The sequence below is a fragment of the Rhamphochromis sp. 'chilingali' genome, assembly GCF_963969265.1.
Source record: "Rhamphochromis sp. 'chilingali' genome assembly, chromosome: 14".
Lineage (NCBI taxonomy): Eukaryota > Metazoa > Chordata > Actinopteri > Cichliformes > Cichlidae > Rhamphochromis > Rhamphochromis sp. 'chilingali'.
The window spans coordinates 11,383,596-11,407,687 of record NC_137941.1 but is presented as its reverse complement, the minus strand read 5'-3'; the positions used below and the strand labels follow the sequence as shown (position 1 = coordinate 11,407,687).

Sequence of the window (24,092 nt, the reverse complement as noted above, 5' to 3'; positions counted from 1 at the left end):
CTCATTGGTTAAGAAGTCACGTGACAGCTGCCGTTTGACGGCATTGAGACTGCGCAATACCATCATGGGGAGTTTACGTCAGGCGAGCTGATGTTCGCGTCAGTTTTGTTTTAAATATTTAGTGAATTTCTGGTTTTCTATGTATCACATTCAGCCGCTGTAGAAGCCCCTGACCTTGGAAGCTATGCGGCGAAGTAAGGCTGAAGTGGACCGTTACGTTTCCTCTGTGCAGAGTTCCTCTCCCTCACTCAAAGAGGTAAGTTAAGCCCGCCGAGGCTAACGTTAGCATGCTGCTGCCATCATGTCAGATCAGCCGGTATGAGGTACGACCTGTTCACATGTTCAATGAGCACTCGTTGCTTTTTTGATTATGATGACGGTATTTCGGTTGACTCATATATCGTTCTCTGTATAACCCCCGTCCCCCGGATAGTCTTAAAGACTATAGCTAACCGGCCGGCGTAATGACGCCCCGTCGTGTCCTCCCCTTTATACTCGGGAAAATGCGCGGCATGGGATCCCTTGAACAGCGCCAGCTAATCAGCTATGCTAGTTAGCCACGACAGCGAGACAAAGCTAGTTGGATAGGGTGTGCAAGTTTCATTTCTCTGGAAAAGCGAGGTTTCGGTTCAGACAACAATTAAAAATGCTCGTTGCTTCATTGTATCAGGAGCAGCAAGCCTAACTTTGTTCAAAAACTGGTGGTTTTAGCATAATTGCAAACAGACTTGTCTGTTAATCAGGCACAGTTCCAACGTTTCTTGATTTGTTTTCGTTCTTTTTAAGTATTGTTTATTCGTTTATTTATTTGGATCGGATGTGACGGGGGAAACTGCTGCACCCACAGAAAATCAGAATATTTAATGAGAAATAAATGCAGTGTAAGAAAACATTGAATGCATCAGAATTCGGGCTTATCAACAGTCTGAAAGTGGCTTAACTAATAGTGATTAGTTCGAAAGTGTACTGAAATGACAAAGAATACAGAAATATATGCTAGTGTTATTATGAGATCTTGATCATTTGTTTTGTAGATATCTTTTTAATGTTGCAGCTGAAAATGTTGGTTTAATTGCTTATACATATCTACACCTACACCATGGCAGCATAATATGCTAGTCGATCAGTCAATTACTTGAGTAAATGTGGTGCTATGTGGTCAGTGGTCCTAACCATGCTCTCAAGTTGCTTTACCTAGTCAGGGTTTTGTTTTTGCGTAATTCCAACGATATTTTGGTCTTACATCAAAGTAAAGTCATCAGGATTGTGTTGTTGTTTTTTTTTTATTGATGTAGTGTGTGTGGTTTAATGTACTCAAGCTTAGAATACACTTTGTGTGCTTAAGATCAAAAGTAATTAAAAAAAATGCACGGACCTCTAGAATAGAATAAACCTTTATTATCCCACGAATGACAAATTTGGGTGTTACAGCTCCTAGAGCAAGGGGAATATAAAGTATAAAAGGAAGACAGTGGTCCTATATACATAAGCAACTGAAGTTCGTGTATATACAGGTAACAATGTATAGAAAAAGTAAAAAGTTAGGCCACCCGTTGTGCTTACATGCATAGTCACCCTCCCAGAGGCTTGTTTTCAGTCAGGAGAAACCTTGGTATTGTAAGATTAACAGTCTAGCCCAATGGTATTTGTAGAGTTGCACCAGTAAAGCCAAAAATGTAGTTTTGTTTGACAATAGATTCGCACTACTACACATACTTGTGCATTTTGTTGTGTACAGTAGTGTGTGTAGTCTGGAGACATTTGCCTGAAGAATTAAATCACAAGATTGGGTGTCATGCTGTTCAGAGCTTAAACCTGTATTCTTATCAGCAAAATGCATTCCTAAACAAACATACAGAAATTAAATGTTTTTGTGATTTGTAAGTAAAATGTAATTATGAAGGACTTTTTAAGACGGGAATCTATTTTTAAAAAGTGCGTTACAGGGAATTTAAAAATACATCAGACAAAAACAACGTATTGCACAAGAGCATTACCCAATTGCCTGTCTAAATAGATGAATTTTCAGCTTTTTATTTTTTATTATAAAGAAGCATCATAGTGCGTAGAGGGAGAGGTAAACTGTTCCACAGTTTTGACGCTAAGGTTTGGATTGCGTGATCCCTCTTTGTTTTGAAATGGGTCTGTGGAATAGCCAGAAGAGCACTATCTACTATCAACTTATTCTACGTTGTTCACCTGACACTGAAAAAGTCAGTGATAATAGTTGTAGTGTGGTGGGTAGGAGAAGCTAGCAGTAAATCTGACAATGGGTAATGCTGTAATCACGATGGCTAAGATGTTACTAACTTTAGCCCCTGGGAGGAATAATTTCCCAAAACTACATTTTAGTTAATTCCTCAGGATAAAAGATGTTTTGGTTTGTTTGTTTTTTTGTTTTTTTTTTCCTTTTTGTGGGGGTGGGGTGTGTAAATACCACAAAGCTGATCACTTGATCAAAACTAGATAATGAACAAAAATATCTTTCACTATTCTGATGTATTCCCACTTCACAAACTACTTGAACCATCTATAAAAAATTATGGATGGGCATGATTTAACTAGGCATTGGCAGCTCCATCTGCAGGATTTTTTGTTTTGTTTTTTTGTATGGCTAAAAATGGGCCTTTGAGTTTGGGTATAGTTACTAAGCAGGTACTGAGTACTGGTGAGTATTTAAATCCCAGTAAGCCAGATAACTCTTCAGGACATGTGTAATTGCATCTTCTCACTATCATAACAAGATGAATCCATTTCCTCATCCTGGTCCACATATTTTTTTTTCTCTCCACAGAAGCCAGTCAAAGGGTTTTTATTTGCTAAATTGTACTTTGAAGCAAAGGAATATGATCTTGCAAAAAGGTAAGCATGTGAGCCTCTCCATTGTTTTGACCCAATGCTTGTGTGTCGCTATATTGTTTGTAATTCCTGTCTTTCATGCTTTTCCTAGGCATGTGTCAGACTATCTCAAGGTCCAGGAGAGGGATCCTAAAGCACACAAGTTCCTTGGACAGCTCTACGAGAGAGAGGGAGACATCAACAAAGCAGTTGGATGTTACAAGGTAAAAAGAACATCTTAGTGGAAGCATTTCTCCCTTTAAAAGTGTGTCAGAATGTGGTTTAAGAAATCATAAGATGCAGGTATGAAATGAGGAAATATTGTTTAAATGACAAAATGATGAACAGCTTCCACAAACCCCGTATTTGCTGTCAGTTGCAATCTTTGATTTTCAGATTCAGCTTCCTTTTGTTTGAGAAATCAGAAAGATGATTGACCTAAAATTCCTCCAATTGTCTATGTACATAAGTGAATATGTGTGTGGGTTTAAAAACTGCTCTGTAAGTGCTGTCGGTGCAACTGCTGATTCATGCTCACACCAATTTAAATGGACCAACCAAACTCGTATATTTACCTGGACACGAAAGGGAAATTACCCACATGCACTTTGAATAAATTTGGTTAGTTGTGATGAATGCGTATAAAAAAAAAAAAAGTTAAAAATAAGTATCCTCTTTGTTACTATGGGTAATTTCCCACAGCAAACAACAAGGCTTTAGATGTGATTTCTGTCTGCCTTTTGGTGTGTGATTCTTTTCCTTTTTTTTTTTTTTTTTTTTTTTTTTTTTAAATATAAAATGCACTGGGTAGTCTATCAAACTGAATGCTAAATGCTCTTTGTTGTTTTACTTTTTAAAAGATGAATCACCAAGCTCTCTCTGACATTCAGGAATCAATAATCAGCTTCCCAAAGGCACTGTTAGGGTTTTATTGCTATAGCATCAAATCTAGAAGATGAATGATGACAGAAAATTGAGAAAAATAAACTGTGATTTATTTGCTCTCCCTTCTTGTAGCAGTAACTTTTAAGAACATTAAACTCACCTTGAGGGAGTTTTTTACTGATTCATTTGCACCTGAACACTAAAACTGATGTGTACTGTAATGAAGCTGGTTCTCAGTTAATGAGCTGAAACAAAGTGATTCAGAGTCGGTGCTGAGACTCATCAAAACACTATCAGCTATATAATTGCTGTACATTTCCAATCTTTTTAAATGCACTCAAGCTGTGCTCTGTCCACCTGTGGGAAGTGAAAATGGCCCACTTAAAACAGTTTTTTTTTTTTTTTTTTTTTTATGCACAGTTGGCTGACTGTAGTGCAACCTGTTTCTTGGACGTAAACGGCTCCAGTTGCTGCTGTAATAAAGAAATTAATAATCAGCACAGTGTGAGAAAGAAGAGGAGGTGATGAGTTTTTAATTCGTAAAGCAGGGAGAGAGAAAAAACTGGCAGAGCTTTTGATGCATATGTTCAGCTTCAGACTAAATGTTTTTCTTCGCTTCTATTGCAGCGGTCGGTGGATTTGAATCCAGCCCAGAAAGACCTGGTGCTGAAGGTTGCAGAGCTGCTTGTCAGTAAGCAGGAGTGTGACAGCAGGGCAGAGTTTTGGGTGGAGAAAGCTGCAAAGCTGCTACCAGGAAACCCGGCAGTTTTCAACCTTAAGGTGAAGCTCCTCCTTTCTTCTTTAGCTCCAGTAACATTCACTAAACATTGCCTTTGTCAGCTGTGAAGTCATTTGATCCCACTATTTTAGGTTGTTTAACAAACTGTTGTCTAGTTCCCAGCCTGATCCGTCCATCACTTTGCTTAATATTCTTAAATTAAAATGAGTGGGAGTTTTAATGTCATTTAGGTTTACAAAAACAGTCGAAGAAGAGGGTACAACTTAATTAAAAGTAGAAAGAATGCCACACTGAATGTCTTCTGTTCATTGCCACTGCTGCTTTTAGGAGCGCCTGTTGAGTCGTCAGGGTCAGCAGGGTTGGAACCAGTTGTTCGACCTCCTTCAGACCGAGCTGGCAGCGCGGCCGGCTGACGCCCACGTGAACGTGAAGTTGGTTCAGCTGTTCCGTCAGGATGGCCGGCTGGAAGAGGCTGTTAAACACTGCCTGGCTGCTGAGAAAAGAGCCATGCTGTGCAACAGTCTGGACTGGTACACTGAGGTGGTGTGCACACTGCAGGTTAGTATGGACTTTGCACTAGTGTCCTGCTAAATTAAAGTGTACCTGAATAGGCGGGACCAGTATGCTTTAAGTACTTCTATTTTGGGCCTTATACTCATCCTCCCACCTTTATAAGTGCATAAACTTTTCTAAAGAATGGATGACCTGTGTTTCAGGAGTACCTGGCTCAGCTCAGCAATGAGAAGATGAGTCGATGTATTCGGAGAGAGCTGTTGTTGGCCCGCTGCAGCCTGCTGAGAATCACACTATCTGAAAGCAGCGTGCAGCCAAGTGTAGATGCACTTAAAGAGTAAGTTGGGTCCTGGATTGTTCAAGAGAACTGGACTAAAATCTGGGGCCTTTTTTTGTTTTGTTTTTTAAATTAAGGAGTAATTTACAACCTAATCTCTCCCGTGTATTCTGGTGACCACGTGTCCTTGTAGTAAAGTTTTAAAAAAACAAAGTTATATGGTTAAAAGTTAACATTCAGATTCTTTTCCTCAAACATTACTGATGTCAGAAAACCTTGCCAACCTCATAAAATGTAATTGAATCACATTAAGTTCTGGTCTTTAGTAAAAGTTCAGTCTGTTTAGGTGTAACAGGTTGTTTGCACCTGATCTACAGGTAAGAGAAGCAAATAAGTCTCAAGCTTTGACTATTTACAAGTCAAAAAGGCTAATTGTTGCAGCTGTTTCAACAAAGGCTAACATTGTTGTTGTTAGTTGTGTTTTTAGCATTCCAACTTTTTTGTAAACTGTTCATCTGCATTGTGCTTGTAGGTTTGACCAAGCTATGCAGGAAGTGAGCAGCGTTGCAGGCCGCAGTGCAGACGAGCTCCTTGAGGTGTTTGTGGAGATGAGAGGGCACCTCTACCTGCATGCAGGCACGCTGCTGCTTAAGCTGGCTCAGGATCGCCAACAAACCTGGAGGGCTGTTCGTGACCTGGCTGCACTGTGCTACTTACTGGCATATCAGGTAGTGAGACACCAAATGAGCAGATTCATTTACTTATGTTGTTGTTACTTTAAATATATTCCAGTAGTTGTACCATCGTGCAACTGTGCTGTCCCTTTTACCTTTTTTTTGCCTGACTTGCAAAGGGTAAAGGACTTAACAGTTCTATAAACTTGTTCAGGACCTAGTCGTGGTCTTTCAGTGAACGCTTTGCAGTTTTGTTTTTGTTTGTTTTAATTAAAGTTTGTTTTTCCTCCAGGTCCCCAGACCAAAGACAAAAGTGACCAAAAGAGATCAGACCGCCCCACAGTTTCTGGAGCTGCTGGCGAATGACCGACAGAGCCAGGCCGGCCACATGTTGTTCAATCTGAGTACAGATTCATCTGCCTTGATCAGTGAGGTCTGACCTTGGTTATATGTGATTTCACATGATTCTCACTGAAGTGTTCTTATGTCAACATGAACATCAATCATTCGTGCGTCAGTGTTTAATTATTTTTCTCTTGGTAGGTGGTGGAAGCTTTCGGGAACCGGAGTGGTCAGGACTCCCTGTTTGACCTCCTGCGGGGTCCGCAGGCCTCTGCTGGATTATCTTTTATCGCCAATGATGACATTCATTCCCTTACTGCCATGGCTCCAGAGCTCTCTCAAATGGCCAAATGGGACACTGGTACGAACCAGTTAGCTACCTGAATACTAAAAAAAACTGTTTTGTTTGTTTGTTTTCCCCTGAAATTAAAGAAGCATTTAGTAGTGAGTAGTATAATAACTTTGCTGCTTTCTCTTTAGGCTCCATCTTGCTCCACAGTGGTCAGTTGCAACATCTGAGCTGGTTGGGACTCCAGTGGAACCTTCTGGACCAAAGACCACCGCTGCGGGAATGGCTACAGCAGCTCTTTCCTCGGCTTACGCTGGAAACCTCTAAACTAGATACCAATGCGCCAGAGTCAATCTGCCTGCTGGACCTAGAGGTAAGGTGGTGCTGCTCCTGCTCTGTGTGTACTGGTCTAACATACTCTGTAAACCTCCTCCTGGCCAAAGCACAGAAAAATGTATGAATAGATAAAAGGTTTTACTTGAGAGAAAATCTGGATCTTGGACTTCTGGAGTTTTTCTGTTGCATTTTGGTTCATTTTCATGAACTTATGTTGGCACTTTATTACAGCAGGCTGTGCAAAAGTCTTAGGAGACAAAATTAAGTAAAATGAAACTTCAACAAGCCAACAGCACTGCTTTTAATTTATAAACACAGTTTTGTTCTGGTATTTCTTTCAGTATTAAAGTTTTTTTTTCTCTTGTGTTTGCTCCATCAAGGTGTTTCTATATGGTGTGGTGTTCTGTAGCCACTGTCAGCTTCAGAGGACGGCAAAGATCAATGCTGGAGTCAATCAGTCACAACAACAGCTCTTTGAGCCTCGTTGCCTCCCTCTTCCTCTCCTCCGCCTCTTGACCACTGACAGACAGAGGGAGTGGTGGGATGCCATCTACAGCCTCATTCACAAGCGAGCAGCGTGAGTTCTAGTGCTGTCGAGAGCCAAATGGAAAAACATCCAGAACTATTGCATAAGCAAAAGGGATATGATTGGTTATGTTGTGTTTACTTAAACTGATTTAAACACTATTTTGAGGATCTCTCCCGATTTGAATCTAGTTTGTTTCAAATTAGTGTTGTCTTGTTCCTGTATGTTTAGCTCTGTGATTTATATAATTGCATAACAACTCTCTATTCTGGTTTTCAAATTGTTTTTTGATGGATTTAGCCATTTATTTTCCTCAGTATTTTCCCAAAATGGTTCAAATCAGTGGTCACTATCTGTAGTCTGTTTTAAATCTTAGAAAACTGTACTTAACAGGGCTAAACTCATTAAAAATACATTTCTAAAACCTCATTTCATTTCAATAAGCGATATGAACCTATCAAAACAGTACATTAACATTTAACTGCAATTAATTTATAGTCCCATTATTGGCTATGTTCATATATTCAGTGTTTTTGATGTGTGGCCTTTTGCTTTGCAGACCTGGTGTGTCAGGAAAGCTACGAATGATTGTGCAGCATGGGCTGAGCACATTGAGAGCTGGAGAAAAACATGGGCTTCAACCAGCACTGGTCATCCACTGGGCTCAGTGTCTTAGCCAGACGGTACAGAAACACACACAGATGCATACACTGTTTGCTTAAACTCAGTGAGTTGCAGGATGGTAAAGTGATTAAAATTCTAATGTATCTCTTTTTGAATGCTTTTTTATAAAATAAGGCATTTAGAAAGTCCCTTGTACCTTTGTACCCCTTGTATTGTAGCTTCTAATGGGAAAACCAGCATATTCTGACTGTGCTGCATTAATGTCATCAACTTCCTTTATTTAATACTTACTTTATTAGTAAGTAAGTCCATATGCTTTAAAAAGACAGCAGTCATCTACCGTCACAAGCTGCACTGACAGTTAAAAGCATGTAGGTAACTCAGAGCTCTCTCGGCTTTCACACCTGCTCCTTTCTGTCACTCAGTCTGCAGCTGCTAAACAGAATTAAGTGCAAGATGTCCAAACAGCCACATGTGCCACTTCTTTGGCTGCGTGTCTGCTGGATTTAAAACCACTAAGAAATGAGTTGTGACAAAAGGCTTCTGTGTACCATTCTGCTCCTGTGCCAGACTCAATTTCTGTGTGGTTTTTTTTTTGTTTGTTTGTTTTTTAATAACCAGGGGGATGGAGTGAACTCCTACTATGACCAGAAGGAGTACATTGGCCGCAGTGTCCACTACTGGAAAGTTGCCCTTCCACTGCTGGAGAAGATCAAAAACAGACGCAGTATACCAGAACCTCTTGACCCTCTCTTTATACACTTTCCCTCCAAAGATATTCAGGTTAATAATGTTCTCATTTCTTTTTGCATCCAAGTAGTTGTCATGTTTAGCCTCAGGTTTAGTCCCTAAAGACCTTGACACTTTCAGCTATACCTGAAAATCAGTCTGAGTTTGCCTCTCTGTTTAATGATCTTCCTTTCAGATTTCTTCTGTGAAAAGTTATGAAGAGGAAGCAAGGATAGCATATGCAGTTCTTCTTGACATTGAAGGGAAAACCGAGGAGGCCATTTCTACCTTGGAAAGTATCAATAACATGTCCTCCATATGGCATTTAGCTCAGGTAAGCATAAAAAATATATACCTGGATTTATTGTTCACACCACAAGAAGCACTTGGGTACTATGGTTTTTGTTTGGTTTTGGGGTTTTTTGTTGTTGTTTTTTTTGTTTTTTTTAAAGACACATTTGTGTCCAAGTCTCTCTTAAAAACAAAAAATTAAAAAAACAGATTTTCATATAGTCCACTGTTATGTGGTTTCAGATGTTTCAAGTTAGTGGTTCTAACACTTGTAGAGGTGTTATATTCTAGAATGTATAGTGATTTTTTTTAATTTATTTATTTATTTATTTTTTGGCAGATATATCAGCGGCTGTCAGAAGAGGCCAGCAATGGTGTTGAGGAGACTCAAGACAGGTGCATCATGTTCTTGAGAAAGTTCAGGGCATACCTGTCAAAGATCTACAGCGCCAATGCAGATGACATTGAAAAGGTAAGTCCCAATTTGGAAGAATCAAAAAACAAAAACTATAAATTTGTACGACTGATGTTTAACTTGTGACACTTTATTTTGTTTTGTTTGTTTGTTTTTTGCTAAAGTAGAAGCAGTGTGAAATTAAAGTCAAAACTTTTTCTTTCCCAGCTGCCTGTCTCTATGGAGGAAGTTGTGGACCTCCTAAATGATGTGAACCAGCAGCTGGGGGAGAATGGGGAGGTCATGGATGAAGAGGATGAGAAGGAAGAGGGGGGCCTAAGAGGACCAGCCCACTCCAGCCCTGCTCATCTTGGCGAAACTAGTGCAACCATATCCCACATTAAGTTCTCCACTCCCTCTCCAAACAAAAGCATTGTTTCTCCTTCAAAAAGACTGGTAGGTCCATGTTGTTATTTATTTAAATGACTCAGTTTTTGTGTTTTTAGTCAAACACAAAAATCAATTACCTTTATAATTCATTCACATCCTTTCTTTAGATTTCTCCCAAAACACAACCTCATTGGGTGGAGGACCAGAAGAGTCTCCTTCAGATGTTGTGTCAGCAAGTAGAAGCCCTTAAGGTCAGAATTCATTTTTAAGATAATATTTTGTAACATTGTCCCTTGTTTTTAAACTGTGATCACTGTTACTTGTTGTGTTACTTTCAGTTTGGATTAAATCAATACATTTCAGATTGAGTTCACATGATGCTCCTGTTTTACAGAATGAGGTTCATGATCTGAGACACAACTCATCAGGCACTACAGTTTCTCCTCATCATAAAATGTATGGCGAGACTTACGGGGCTGAGGGCCTGCAGGAACCATTTACCCCGGTTCAGTCCTATCATGGAGCCCCCCTAACAGGTCAGTATGATACGCGGATCTGAAACATGATTAATTTTATATTTAAACACAAGATTTAATTTACCAAAGCAGTTTAGTGACATAAAACATTTTTGCATGTCTTTTTTCTTTTCTTTCTTTCTTTTTTTTAAGTTGCCACCACAGGCCCCTCTGTGTACTACAATCAGTCACAAGCATACAACTCTCAGTATCTCTTGCGCACAGCAGCAAATGTAACCCCCACCAAGGTAATCATCATTTTAATGCTGAACAAGCTTTAATGCTTTAAAAAAAAAAAAAGGAGTTTGTTAAGTTTATTTTTACTTTCTTTACACAGACCCCAATGTATGGCGTAAACCGCATGCCACCTCAGCACAATATGTATGCCTACCAGCAGCCCACGCATACACCTCCACTGCAGACAGCCCCAGCCTGCATCTACCCTCCTCAAGAACAAGTCTTTGGTGCACCTCTACGGTTTGAATCACCAGCCACAAGTCTTCTTTCACCCTATGGTGAAGATTTTTATGGCCAGAGTGTTACCCAACAAACCAGTAACCCTACCTTACCTGAACCTGGCTATTTCACCAAGCCACCTGTAGTCCCAGTTCAACAACCAAAGAACATTGAGGGAAAGCCCATGGACTTTGGAAAGCTCTCCTTCAGCCAGCAGGCACCCACTGAAGTGCCCAGAGTGCCTAGTTTTGGTACAGGTGTAACTGCCCAGTCAACACCCTCGCCTGCTTTTAAATTCAACTCCAATTTTAAATCCAATGATGGTGATTTTACATTCTCAGCTTCTCAAAATAAGCACAGTGAAAGTTTGCTTGGCCTTCTCACATCAGACATTCCCAGTAAAACAGACACCGTTCCAGAGAAACCACAAACTCAGGAGCAGCCCACCACCCAAACGGGCATCTTCACCTTTGGAAACAAAAATGTTACCAGCTTTTCATTTGTTGATTCTGCACAGAGCACAGCTGCTGGAGGCCTGTTTGGGAAGGTGGATCAACCATTTCAATTTGGGGACATGTCCAAGCCAGCGTTTGGAATGTCAAAGCCTACAGCAGAGCAGGAACGGGCAGGGGAGAGTGACAATGATAGTACTCATGCTGAGGAGGATGAAGATGGGCCTCACTTTGAACCTATTGTCCCTCTTCCCGATAAGGTAGATGTGAAAACGGGTGAGGAAGAAGAGGAAGAGATTTTCTGCACCAGGGCAAAATTGTATCGATTTGACACGGAGACAAAAGAGTGGAAGGAACGGGGCATCGGCAATGTTAAAATCTTAAAACACAGCACTAAAGGCAAGGTCCGCCTCTTAATGAGAAGGGAACAGGTCCTTAAGATCTGTGCAAATCACTACATAACACCAGATATGTTGCTGAAACCAAATGCCGGCTCTGATAAATCTTGGGTATGGAATGCTATTGATTATGCAGATGAGGAGCCTAAACCTGAACAGCTGGCCATCCGTTTCAAAACTGTAGATGAGGCAGCACTTTTCAAAGCCAAGTTTGAGGAAGCCCAGAAGATTGTACTCAAATCACTTGACAAGACAAATCAACAGGAGAGGAAAGAAAAAACCGTGAAAGATTCTGAATCGATTGCAGCCCAGTTTGCACTGAAAGAAGGAGAATGGGAATGCTCTGTGTGCTGTGTAAGAAATAAACCCACAGATGTACGGTGTGTATCCTGTCAAAGCCCTAATCCCAACGCCTCTTCAAAGCCAGACATTCAGGCTGCTGGGGAAGTTAAACCTAGTTCTTTTACATTCAAATTTGGCACTGATTCAGCAAAACCAAGTAGTTCTGGCTCCACATTTACTGGATTTGGTGGTTTTGGATCTTCTGAAGCCTCTTCATTCACATTCGGTCTCAGCTCCTCAAAATCTGCAGACACTGGTTCCAGTACATTTGGTGGCTTTGGAGCCCTACTTACCAGCAAACCAGGGCAGTGGGACTGTGAATCATGTTCTATAAAAAATGAGGCCAATGTAGACAGTTGTGTTTCTTGCAAAGCTCTTAAACCCTCGGCTAAAACAGCTGCCGCAGCACAAGCTGCACCAGCTGCTGGTGCACCTGCAGCACAACCTGTTCTGTCCAGTGTTGACTCTGCTGGGGTTGCTGCCAAGTTTAGTAAGAAGCCTGGACAGTGGGATTGTGATGTGTGTGAAGTAAGAAATGAAGCCTCTGCTGGTAAATGTGTATCCTGTGGAAGTCCAAACCCTGCTGCTAAGCCAACAGAGGGGGCTTCATTAGGGTCAAATCTTCCAACAGTGTCGGGACCACAAGCAAAGAAAGATGGACAATGGGATTGCAATGCCTGTCTGGTCAGAAATGATGCATCAGCTGCTGAATGTGTTTCCTGCAAAGCTCCAAATGAGAATGCATCTTTAGCAGCTAGATTTGGTAAGAAGGATGGAGAATGGGACTGCGACACTTGTCTCGTGAGAAACGAAGCCTCTGCTGATAAATGTGTGTCCTGTCAGACCCTAAATCCTAACGCTAAAAGCACAAGCAGCACTAGTTCCTCATCGTCGTCCTCAAAATTTACCTTTGGAACAAAGAGTCCGTCAAGTCAGCCTGTTGGAACTGGATTTACAATACCTTTTGTAAGTGGGGGCACCTTTCAGTTTGGTCAGAGCAAAGATAAAAGCTCACCTGCTTCTTTCAAATTTGAAGCTCCCCAGACTGGATCTAGCACAATCAGTTCGTCAAGCTTCTCTTTTTCAATGCCCATTGGGCCTGGTGGCTTCAAGTTTGGTGTTCAAGACCCTCCAAAAGAATCCCCTTCAAATGATAATCAGACTCAAACTGGGTCAGCCTCCAGTATGCTCAAAAGTATAGCTGACAAGCACAAGGAGAAAGAAACTGTTTCTACACCCTCAGTAGAGCAAACGGAGGAAGAACAAAATCCATTAATATCTGGAAAAGCAAATGCGTTCAGTTTTGCAGACTTGGCTAAATCTGCTGGAGGAAACTTTCAGTTTGGCACGAAAGATCCAGAATTCAAAGGTTTCTCTGGAGCTGGTGAGCAGTTGTTCACATCATTCCAAGCAACCCCCACCAAGACAGAAGCCTCAAATGAACTGGAGGATGATGATATGTATAAAACAGAGGAAAATGATGACATCCAGTTTGAACCAGTGATCCAGATGCCTGAGAAGGTGGACCTGGTAACTGGGGAGGAGGATGAACAGGTTCTTTACTCTCAGCGTGTCAAACTGTTTAGATTTGATGTGGGTACCAGTCAATGGAAAGAGCGTGGTGTGGGAGTTCTCAAATTCCTGAAAAACACTACAAATGGTCGGCTAAGGGTGCTGATGAGAAGAGAACAAGTTCTCAAGGTTTGTGCCAACCACTGGATCACCACCACCATGAACCTTAAACCCCTGGCAGGCTCAGACAAAGCCTGGATTTGGTTGGCCAATGACTTCTCTGATGGAGATGCTAAACTCGAACAGTTAGCTGCCAAGTTTAAAAGCCCTGAGCTTGCTCAGGAGTTTAAGGAAAAGTTTGAAGAGTGTCAGAGACTTCTCTTGGACATCCCTTTACAAACCCCCCACAAGCTGGTTGACACAGGTAGAACAGCACACCTCATTCAGAAGGCAGAGGAAATGAAGTCTGGTTTGAAAGACCTGAAATCATTTTTGACTGACGAGAAAACAAAGATAAAAGACAATGACACACAGGGAGATATTGCAACAGCTGGTGACATTTCAAGCCTTGTAATCAAGCCCCAAGGTGACACCACCGGCCCTACCTTGGAGTGGGACAACTACGACCTCAGAGAAGATGCTTTAGATGACACGGCTGACTCGTCGGTCTATGCCTCCCCTCTTGCCAGCAGCCCCCTGAGAAAGAACCTATTCCGCTTCGGGGAATCCACTGGTGGGTTCAGCTTTAGCTTTCAACCTGGCATCAGCCCCTCAAAGTCTCCTGCTAAGCTCAACCAGAGCAGAGCTTCAGTGGGTACTGATGACGAGCAGGATGTCACCCAGGATGAAGAGCGGGACGGCCAGTACTTTGAACCTGTGGTCCCCTTGCCAGATTTGGTGGAGACTTCTACAGGAGAGGAAAATGAGCAGGTGGTCTTCAGTCACAGAGCCAAACTATATCGCTATGATAAAGAGTCAAAACAGTGGAAGGAGAGAGGAATTGGAGACCTGAAGATCTTGCAGAATTATAACGATAAACGAGCGAGGTTGGTAATGAGAAGGGATCAGGTGCTGAAGATCTGTGCCAACCACTGGATTAGTCCAATCATGAAGCTGGAACCTATGAAGGGTGCAGAGAAGGCCTGGGTCTGGAGTGCTTTGGACTTTGCTGAGGAAGGAGAGGGCAAGCTTGAGCAGCTGGCTGTGAGATTCAAGCTGCAAGAAACCGCAAATACATTCAAACAAGTCTTTGAGGAAGCCAATGTTGCTCAGGGAAAAAAAGAACTCATGACTCCAGCGACATCTAGAGTGGTTCCACCACAAGACAGTGGAACACCAGGATCTGCAAAGACCACTCCAGCTGTATGTGGCAAAGCAGCCATTGCCGTTCTTGAAGAGACGACTAAGGAACGTACTGAGCTTCCTGCAGACACTGGATCAAGTGCATCTGCATCACACAGTCCTGTCAATCCCGGAAAGACTGTGGTGTCTCCCCCAAAGTTTGTTTTTGGCACTGATACCCTTCAGAAGATTTTTGGCACTCCTAAATCTCATTCTGAACCCGAGCAATCTACAGCATCTGGTTTGAAAGCCAACGGCTCTGGTTATACTGCCAAGACTTCACTTCAAGTTCCTGCATTCAAAATCCCAGAGAAAGGTAAGAATAAAAAAGGGGCGTCTGAATTATATTTGCATTACTTTTGAATGATTGTCTCAACGGTTTCAGTTCATTTCATTTTTACCCGATCGTCCTATTTCATCTGCATCTCACTGCTTCATCATTGCCCACACCTTTCATTTTTAACTGGAACACAACGTGTATTTCCTCCGTCGACATGCTCCCCTTTTATATTTGTTTTGCAACATGCACATTTAGTGGAAATTTTAGAGACAAAACATGACTATACTGCACATATTTTACATATCCATAGGGTTAATAACACTGTTATCAAATCAGTCATTGCACAGCTACAGTATTTCACATTTTTCAGTCAATTTTGGCATTTTCTGATTATGACACCAGCCTCACAATTAGTCTCTCTTCACTCAACAACCCACCATCCTTTAGGGCTGGATTTTAGGCTTTTCAAAGATAACCCAATGGCTTTTTGGACCAGCTCATCAACCACCCAATTTGAAACCCCAGGTACTCTAATCACTGCAGTGTGTGTTAACACTTCTCAGCTGTCACGTGACTGGCCCTTACTACTACAAAGAAATAACCTGGATGCACGGAGTGGAGGAAAAAAAAAAAGCAAAACAGTCAAGCTAATGTGTTGCATGCCAAGTGTGTGAAGGTTTCAGTTTTTATCATTCAGTAATTTTAATTGTAGTTCTTTAAGTAGCACTTGTGTCACAAGATTAAATAGTTTTGTACTGAAGTAATGCAAAAAAGCAGAAAATATTTAATCTGATTTCATCTGAATCATCATGGAAATGGTGTTTAAAGCACTGAAATATTTAAGGAAAAAAATTAAACTTGGAATTAAATGTAACAATCTTTTCATATGAGTGTCATTTTCATAGTGTGGCTTGCAGTTTTGTTTATATTAGCTGAAAGTAGATGAAAGATAGAGGTAGCCCCTGTGTCTAAAGGGTGAAGCTGAAATGTAACTGCCTTAAATGTGGTCAATCATTGACCAGGAGGGGGCAACTATTCTGGTTGCGGAAAGAATTTGGATTGCGTAGACCTGAATGGGGAAAATTACAACTACTCCCTTGATCTATGACATCAGTAAGTAATTTCTTGAAGATCTGTCGCTAGTTTTTAGCCTCATTGAACATCATGTTTCATATATTCAATCTAGAAATTGGTCTATGTTACCGGGTGTCAAAACAGGAACAGACCAGCAGCTTTCAGTGACCAAGTGTCAGTGAAGTATAGGCACTTGTACAAATTGTGTGAGTTGGTATAAAAGATGGACGGTTTCTTAAAAGCAACTTCAACACAGAACATTACAGATTTCTATTTAGTGGCCACCAGGGGGCGCCCAGTAGTTTCAAAATGATTTGGGGTTGAATAGAAAATCACTTTCCTGATGCCTTTATGGGCTCAGTTGCTAGTATCAGATTGTACTAATTACAACATTAAGTCAATTTTGGAGCAGGGTTAACCACAATTAAAGAGCTGTCAACCACAAATTGTTGACCAGTGAGCATTCAGGTTTGCAGCGAGATCAAATCCTTGTTTTGTCACATTCAGCTTTAAAACACCTAGATGATGAAAGTCCTCAGCTCGAGGCTTTAACAAATAAGTGGCATCATGGCTAGATCCACACTTCTCAACTTGGAGAGAAGTGTGGACCTCAACTCGAAGCTTTACAAACTGGTCAGTGACTTCATGGTGGCTACATCCATCTCTTATAGACAATCTGTACAAAAGTGAAACACGTAGGTTCTTTGATTTGACTTGGCAAAAAACAAATGTTCACTTATATTTATATTATTGTTTCATATGAGTCTTCAGTCTGGATTGAAGGTCTTACACTGCGCTTTATTTCATGTCCTGTATATACCAGAGAGGCTGAATTAAAGAGTACAGCGATGCCACAATTGTAGTGTGGGGCAGTTAGACTAGCACCAGAAAGGTCTTCTGAAAGGTGAGCTGAGAGCAAAGGGCGTTGCTTTAGAGAGGAATGTACTGTGCAAACGTCCCATGTGCCATTTTTAGTGCTGGGTCTGTAGCAACAGCATGGAATGTAATTCCTCATCTGGTTTGATTTCTCGCAGTGAAACTCTAATCAGCAAAGGCTAATTAGAGTTAAAGCTCAGGTATTTATCCTGTTTAATGTTACGATACCATGTGTCCAAGAGTAAGTGGTGTAAACGAGACCATGCAGAAATCCTCTGCTTATAAAACATGTCTCACTGTTGTAAATCAAATGCATGATGTTGTTTTGCTGTGCATGATTTTGTGTGTGTGTGTAATTAACACCTGTGGTTGCAAAGGCTTTTAATTTTTACATTTTGGCCTGTCTTCCAACAGTTCTTTCCCAGCCTGACTTGTTTACTCCTATCATATCCATCTATCATAGGATCCCCTCAGGCAGAGGGAAGCAGTGCTAGGTCTGATGAGGATTCGGAGGTGGAGATTGTGTACGTCAGGGAACCCACAGCTGAGCAGGCAGCTTTAGCTAGGAAGCTCCAGCTGCCCATCACCTTCTTCTGCTACAAGAATGAACCAGGCTACATCAGTGATGACGAAACTGACGGTGAGACCCAAGATATGGAACGAGGGTTTGTTAAAGTGAACATCAGTGGTTGTACATATGACATATGACTCGCTGAAATAAATCTGCTTATTTGTGAATCGTTAACATTCCCAGGAGACGATGTAAGAAAGTGAGAATGCTAAAGTTTTGGACAGAAATGGATACCAGTGTTTAAAATAACAATATAGCACATAGATGCTATATAGACATTTTTTGTTAGCTTTTCAGTTTTTATTCCTTTCTTTTGAACCCCAAAAAATGTATCCAGTGCAAAAATGAATGTGACGCCAAAGGGCTGCTGGCACTGGTAAATGTCACCTTATTTGACAGTTTTGAGAAATAAGGGTGGTATAAGAGATGTACATGACTCTTTTTAATAATTGGTAATTTATTTTGAATATTTGAACTGCTCCCACATATGATGTAATGAGTTATTAGAGCCAGAAGGTAGCAGTAGTGCACGGTATTTCTCTATAAGGATATACATCTGTCCTGACATAAATATCAAAGTGGAACCTTAACCTTAATTAAAACATGTTATTTGGAGTGAATTTTTATTTAAATTTTATTATTTGAAACTGTAATTTCTGCTTTTATAAGACAAACTAGTAACTGTCCCATTCAGAAAGCTAAGAAAGGACTTATTGGACTTTTTGTTTGTTTGTTTGGGAGGGGGGGGTTCTCCTTTGACATCAAAGTTCAGTAATGCCTCTTTGGTTTTAAATCTGAGAATACAAAATTGCCTTTAATCTTTAATTCATTATGGGTTGAAGTCTGAACAAACACTATAATTTTCTTTGCAAACATAATTAAAGGAAACATTTGTTTTAAACTTCAGATGAAGACTACGAATCAGCAGTGAAGGCCTTGAATGGAAAGCTCTACCCTGATACTCCTGAGAAGAACACTGCAGCTTGTGGTGATGGTATGTAGTCTAAACCCTGTTACATGTTATTATAACCAACTCATTTTTCAAAAGACAATTGGTTTGGTTTAATTCTGCTACTATGTTAAAGGGTTTTATGTCGATCTGTTATAGTCATACAGCCCAAAATTTGTGTACCTTAATAAATGTTATGTTGATTTTGAGCCTAAACTTGCTGTTTGCTGCATTCAGAGTCAGACTGTCAGGTGGTGTGGGAAAAGAAGCCAACACCAGAGGAGGAGAAAAAAGCCAAAAGCCTCCAGCTTCCACCCACCTTCTTCTGTGGCCTGAGCACCACAGACAGCGACCCGGACCAGGATAAGCCTGAGGACTTTGAGACAGAAGTCCGCAAAGTACATGAAGTCCTGGTAATGGCTCCGAATTTACATAGATAATTCTGATTATACAAGCAGAAAACTCAACTTTTGTTTTTTAAAAAACAAACAAATGTTAACTTTTTAAATTAATTATTTTACTCTGTCAGTAATACTCAGAGGCATCTTAAGATGGGTATTAATTTGGAACATGTTATTAATTTGGAAATGTGTATCAGGTTGCTCAGTTAGACAAATCTAACGAAGCCTCCAGCAGTCCTGCTGTGACCCCTGAAATGCCAGCATCAGGGCCATCATCCAGCAGAGCAGAGGCTGCCGACAGCACATCTACAGCAGACAAACAGACCACAGCAACTCCAAGCAGCAGCTCTCCCATTGACCTCTCAACTAAGAAGAGTGTCGAGCTGGAGTCCAACACTGAGAGTAAACCTGCATCTTTGACTGCTACAACAAGTCGAGGTAAAAAAGTGTGAAAAACGGCATAAGTATTTTCAAATGAAACATAACTCTCCATCTTCAGCCACATACTTTATGGGTTTTCGCTCCAACTTTTAACTTTAATTTGAAATGTTATGAAATTTTTTTATAAAATGTTAAAATGAGGAGCTAGTTTGGATGATAAATATTGAATACATTTTTGCACAGACAGAATTTCAGCTGAGGGTTTCTTTTATACTCAGAATGTTTCTGGGAAGTTATTAAGATAAGATAAGACTTTATTGATCCCACAACGGGGAAATTTTTGCGTCACCTCAGCTCAGGTACAGATATATGAAGGAAATACAAAAATACAATTAAGTACAATCAATGAAAAAAAGTAAGATAATACACTATATACAATGGTAGCATACACACTATGTGATTATGGATATAGTTGGAAATACGGAGGACATAAACTATATAGCTTGGAAGGTCATGGAAGGTCCATTATACATGAAGTGGTGACCGTGGATATTCAGTGTCCAGTGACTTATGACATCGTGATTGAGGAGTTATAGAGTCTAACTGCTGTTGGGATGAATGATCTGGGAAAGCGCTCCTTCCTGCAGCGAGGGTGTTTCAGTCTCTGACTAAAGGAGCTGCTCAGCCCACTCACATACTCATGCAGTGGGTGATGTGGGTTGTTCATGATGGATGTCAGCTTTACTAACATCAACCACCTCCACAGACTTATTATGAAGTACGGAAGTATTTAATGTCTTTGTTCTGGCTGCAGACCTCTCCACCTTTGGCTTCAATGCATCTGGCTTCTCTTTTGCTGAGTTGGCCAAAAATACAGATGGATTTGCATTCGGATCAAAAGGTTGGCTTTAACATTAAACATTTTCTTCAGTTGTTTATCTGGACTGTTGTTTTGTTTCACTGCTAATTATTTTAATTTTCCCTCTTAAAAAAAAAAAAAAAATTGTAGATGCTAATTTCTCATGGGCAAATGCTGGAGCAACAGTGTTTGGATCTGCAGTGACCTCTCAGCCTAAAACCAATGCTGATGAGGGGGGAAGTGATGAAGAAGAAGCTCCTAAAAATGTGGACATTCACTTTGAGCCCATAGTATCTCTGCCCGAGGTACATAAATGTGCTAAGCCCTAACATTTTAGTACAATTAGTAAACTTGTATTTATTTTCCATAAAATTGTATTTATCACTGTATTTATCACTCAGGTGGAGACAAAGTCTGGAGAGGAGGACGAGGAGATCCTGTTCAAGGAGCGCGCCAAACTGTATCGATGGGACCGGGATATCGGCCAGTGGAAGGAGCGCGGCATCGGTGACATCAAGATCCTCTTCCACCCAACCAAACATTTCTACCGAATCCTGATGAGAAGAGAACAGGTGCTGCGGGTTTGCGCCAACCACAACATCTCAGAGGCGATGGAGCTCAAACCCATGAACGCCTCAGCGAACGCACTGATCTGGACTGCCACTGATTACTCAGGTATACATACAGCATTGATGTGATGTTGTATTGTGCTGCGTTGTGTGATTTGTCTGTAAATACTCACTAATAATCATTCATCTTGGATTTTTAAACCACTTGCATGTGTTTATTTCTTAAGGCAACATGGGGATTATTTTTCACCTGCTCTCTTTCTCCTCGCCCCCTTTTTGATTATCTAGATGGCGAAGGTGTGATTGAGCAGCTGGCGGCCAAGTTCAAAACCCCTGAAATAGCCGAATCCTTCAAAAAGACCTTCTGCGAGTGTCAGAACCGGATGGGCCAAATTGATGGTGATGCTTCGTCTCTGTGCTCGCCACAGATGTCCAGAATTCAGGAGCACTCCAGAGACACTAACCCACAGGTGTTCCTCAAGCTGGCAGCTGATGGCCAACCTCTGGGCACAATCACTATAGAGCTGTTCTCCCATATTGTACCCAAAACTGCAGAGAACTTCAGAGCTCTCTGCACTGGTGAGAAAGGCTTCGGGCTGCGGGACTCCATCTTCCACAGGATCATACCAGATTTCATGTGTCAGGTGAGGAAAGATCAAGGTTTGGACTTTCAAGATCAGATGAATGTAAAACTTGTTTGATTACAACAAAGTGGAATTTACTCTGGGTTGACAGAAATACACCCTGGTTGCTGTTTGTAATCATAGCACAGCTCTGTAGTTTGATGTATGAAGTATTTTATTGATGCCATGACAAATCAGTCCTGTTGTTTAAAAGAAAACTCTCAGGAGAAAATCTCTAGCATCACTAACAAGTGCTCCATTGGTCTTTCAGGGTGGTGACATCACCAAGAATAACGGCACAGGAGGCAAGTCCATTTACGGCGACAAGTTTGAGGATGAGAACTTTGATGTCCGGCACACAGGCCCGGGCATCCTGTCGATGGCAAATCGCGGACGCGACACCAACAACTCGCAGTTCTTCATAACCCTGAAGAAAGCCGAACACCTGGACTTCAAACATGTGGCTTTTGGCTGGGTTCGGGATGGCATGGATGTGGTGCAGCAGATGGGAGAGCTGGGCTCAAAGGCAGGCCCTCCAACAAAGAAGATCATCATCACAGACTGCGGACAGCTGTAGCGTTTTAATGTTAAGATGAAGCTTTACGGCTTGGTTTAGGTTATTAAGTTAAGATCAGCTGAGACTCTGGATGAGAGCAGTGTGTGCAGTACTAACATTCCTGCTAAAACGGAATCTTTAGTCACGAGGCACCGATCACAGGGCTGCTGGTTAAGTTGTTCGTCACAGAAACTTGTCTACAGTAGCCTTGAATTAGATATTCTTTCACTGTCCTGACATATTCACGAAAACAGAAGCGAGTTGGTAAAGGAGTGGAGGCTTTTGGAACAAATGTTGTAAACTTTTGCACTTGCGTCTTTATCATCTGTCAATAAATTCTCATTTGTATTTTGTGTGTATAAATGTACATGGACTATTTTTTTTCTTTCTTTTTCTAAATGTTTGTTCCTCCTTTTTGTCTTGCATGTGCTCTGTTTCAATGCAGTTGTTCCCTCCATGAGCTCCACTCTGGTATTTTTTTTTCTCCCCTTTTTGAACAAGTCTTAAGCCACTGCTCCCCTGCCTTTTCCTCCAAATGCTGCCTCCATGTACTTTTAACTGTTGGGCGCCCACAGGATTTTTTTCTGTTTCAATGGATTCCACAATGCAGGTAATTGGACTTCATATGTGCCCATGCAACCTGAAGTAATCTCACTTTGTTGTGGCTCAATGATAATCTGGTTTGAATTTTACGAAGGGGATCCATTTCATGTATAGTTTGAGAGAAATAAAGGCTGAAATGGTGCCACTTGTACCAAAATATGCTTATTATTAAACAATAAAGTTGCTTTACGAATAATCGATGGTTTTATGGCTTGTCCTTGTTGACTTAATTTTGCTCTGATACAGTTTGCAGGTTCACTCTGGGTATTTTTAGACTTCTATCGACTTTATTTCACCACTTAAAAGATTTTGCATTCAGGTATTTAATGTGACAACGTGGATGAGCATCAAACTATTTGGAAACTGGAAACTTGCACTCTTTCTTTCCATTACCAATGGTATTTTTAATTCAGAGCTTAAAGTAAGATAACCTTAAAGCGAGTAGTTGCATTAAGTTGTCTACAGCAGGGGTGGGCAACTCCAGGCCTCGAGGGTCTGTGTCCCTTCAGGTTTTAGATGTCATTGAACCAACGCAGCTGATTTAAATGGCTAAATTAGCTCCTCACCATGTCCTGAAGTTCTCCAGAGGCCTGGTAACTAGTGATGGGCAGATGAAGCCCCATGAAGCACTGAAGCTTTTCATCCAATTGGTTCACCCCAACGCGAAGCTTCATGAAGCTTCATTTGCTCTAGCAGGACACCTACTGGACGTAAAAATAATAGCTGGCATGAATTTGAAGAGTGTGGCATTTTGCACACAGCCTGTAAATGTCAACAACAAAAGGAGTGTGTAAAACATGTATATTGTAGTGATGGCAGTATACTGTGTATATTTATAGTGGCAGTATGGGAAATGATTATTTGGAAATGCTTGAAATGGAAATGATCATTTACTGTGAGGTGAGGTGTGGTTGGGGTGTGGACAGTGGTTGTGCTTTTGTAACGTTGAGGTATGGACAGCTACACACTGAGGCTTTGAGCCTCAGTCCTGCCTGTTCACATTTTATTCTGTAAAAACTAAATTTTCACTGCTTTTATGACCTTTTTAGTGGGGAGAACATAGCTAGGATTTAATGATTTAAAAAATCTTTTGAATCCTTTGTCCTCCACAATGCTAAATGGCTGGGAGTCCTCAATCACCATGCTGACCAGGTCTTCATCTATTTGAGATTGTTCTCCTGAGGAAAGACAATAAAGATAAAGCACAAATATAAATATCACATACGTAACTTATAACAGTTGTATAATATTGTTATATCATTTAGTAACATTACTGCATGCTATATTATCATGGCATTTGATGGCTCACCTGGTCTTGCTCCACAATCGGTGTCCCCCTTATTCTCATGCAAAGCTCTGTAGTGCCTAAGCATGGATGAGGTGTTGTTGTTATATCCCAGCTCCCTGGCACATAGCAAACACTTCACCTTGTACAAAAGTCAAGACAGCTCAACATAAATTGTATTGCACCATCAGTATCATGAAAA

At 41.0% G+C, this 24,092-nt stretch overlaps 1 protein-coding gene across 3 annotated transcripts; it reads left to right on the top strand.

The window, feature by feature from the left end:
• Positions 1-44: 44 nt before the first annotated feature.
• ranbp2 (RAN binding protein 2) lies at positions 45-22,803 on the top strand. Of its 3 annotated transcripts, none has more exons than XM_080903004.1 (30): positions 45-256; positions 2,795-2,862; positions 2,951-3,062; positions 4,351-4,503; positions 4,790-5,020; positions 5,179-5,312; positions 5,785-5,980; positions 6,219-6,359; positions 6,470-6,629; positions 6,749-6,930; positions 7,274-7,470; positions 7,979-8,102; positions 8,665-8,826; positions 8,969-9,106; positions 9,404-9,535; positions 9,686-9,913; positions 10,015-10,098; positions 10,242-10,383; positions 10,528-10,610; positions 10,700-15,179; positions 15,591-15,668; positions 17,557-17,733; positions 18,572-18,658; positions 18,851-19,026; positions 19,212-19,452; positions 20,210-20,296; positions 20,405-20,559; positions 20,656-20,929; positions 21,112-21,467; positions 21,718-22,803. In XM_080903004.1, exons 1-30 carry the CDS (start codon positions 185-187, stop codon positions 22,021-22,023), a joined length of 9,156 nt encoding a protein of 3,051 aa, XP_080759130.1. In that variant the 5' UTR covers positions 45-184; the 3' UTR covers positions 22,024-22,803. The 3 variants fall into 3 exon arrangements, with proteins under 3 accessions (XP_080759130.1, XP_080759129.1, XP_080759131.1); XM_080903003.1 differs by having other exon boundaries at positions 10,516-10,610; XM_080903005.1 differs by lacking the exon at positions 15,591-15,668 and having other exon boundaries at positions 10,516-10,610.
• The last annotated feature ends 1,289 nt before the right edge of the window (positions 22,804-24,092 follow it).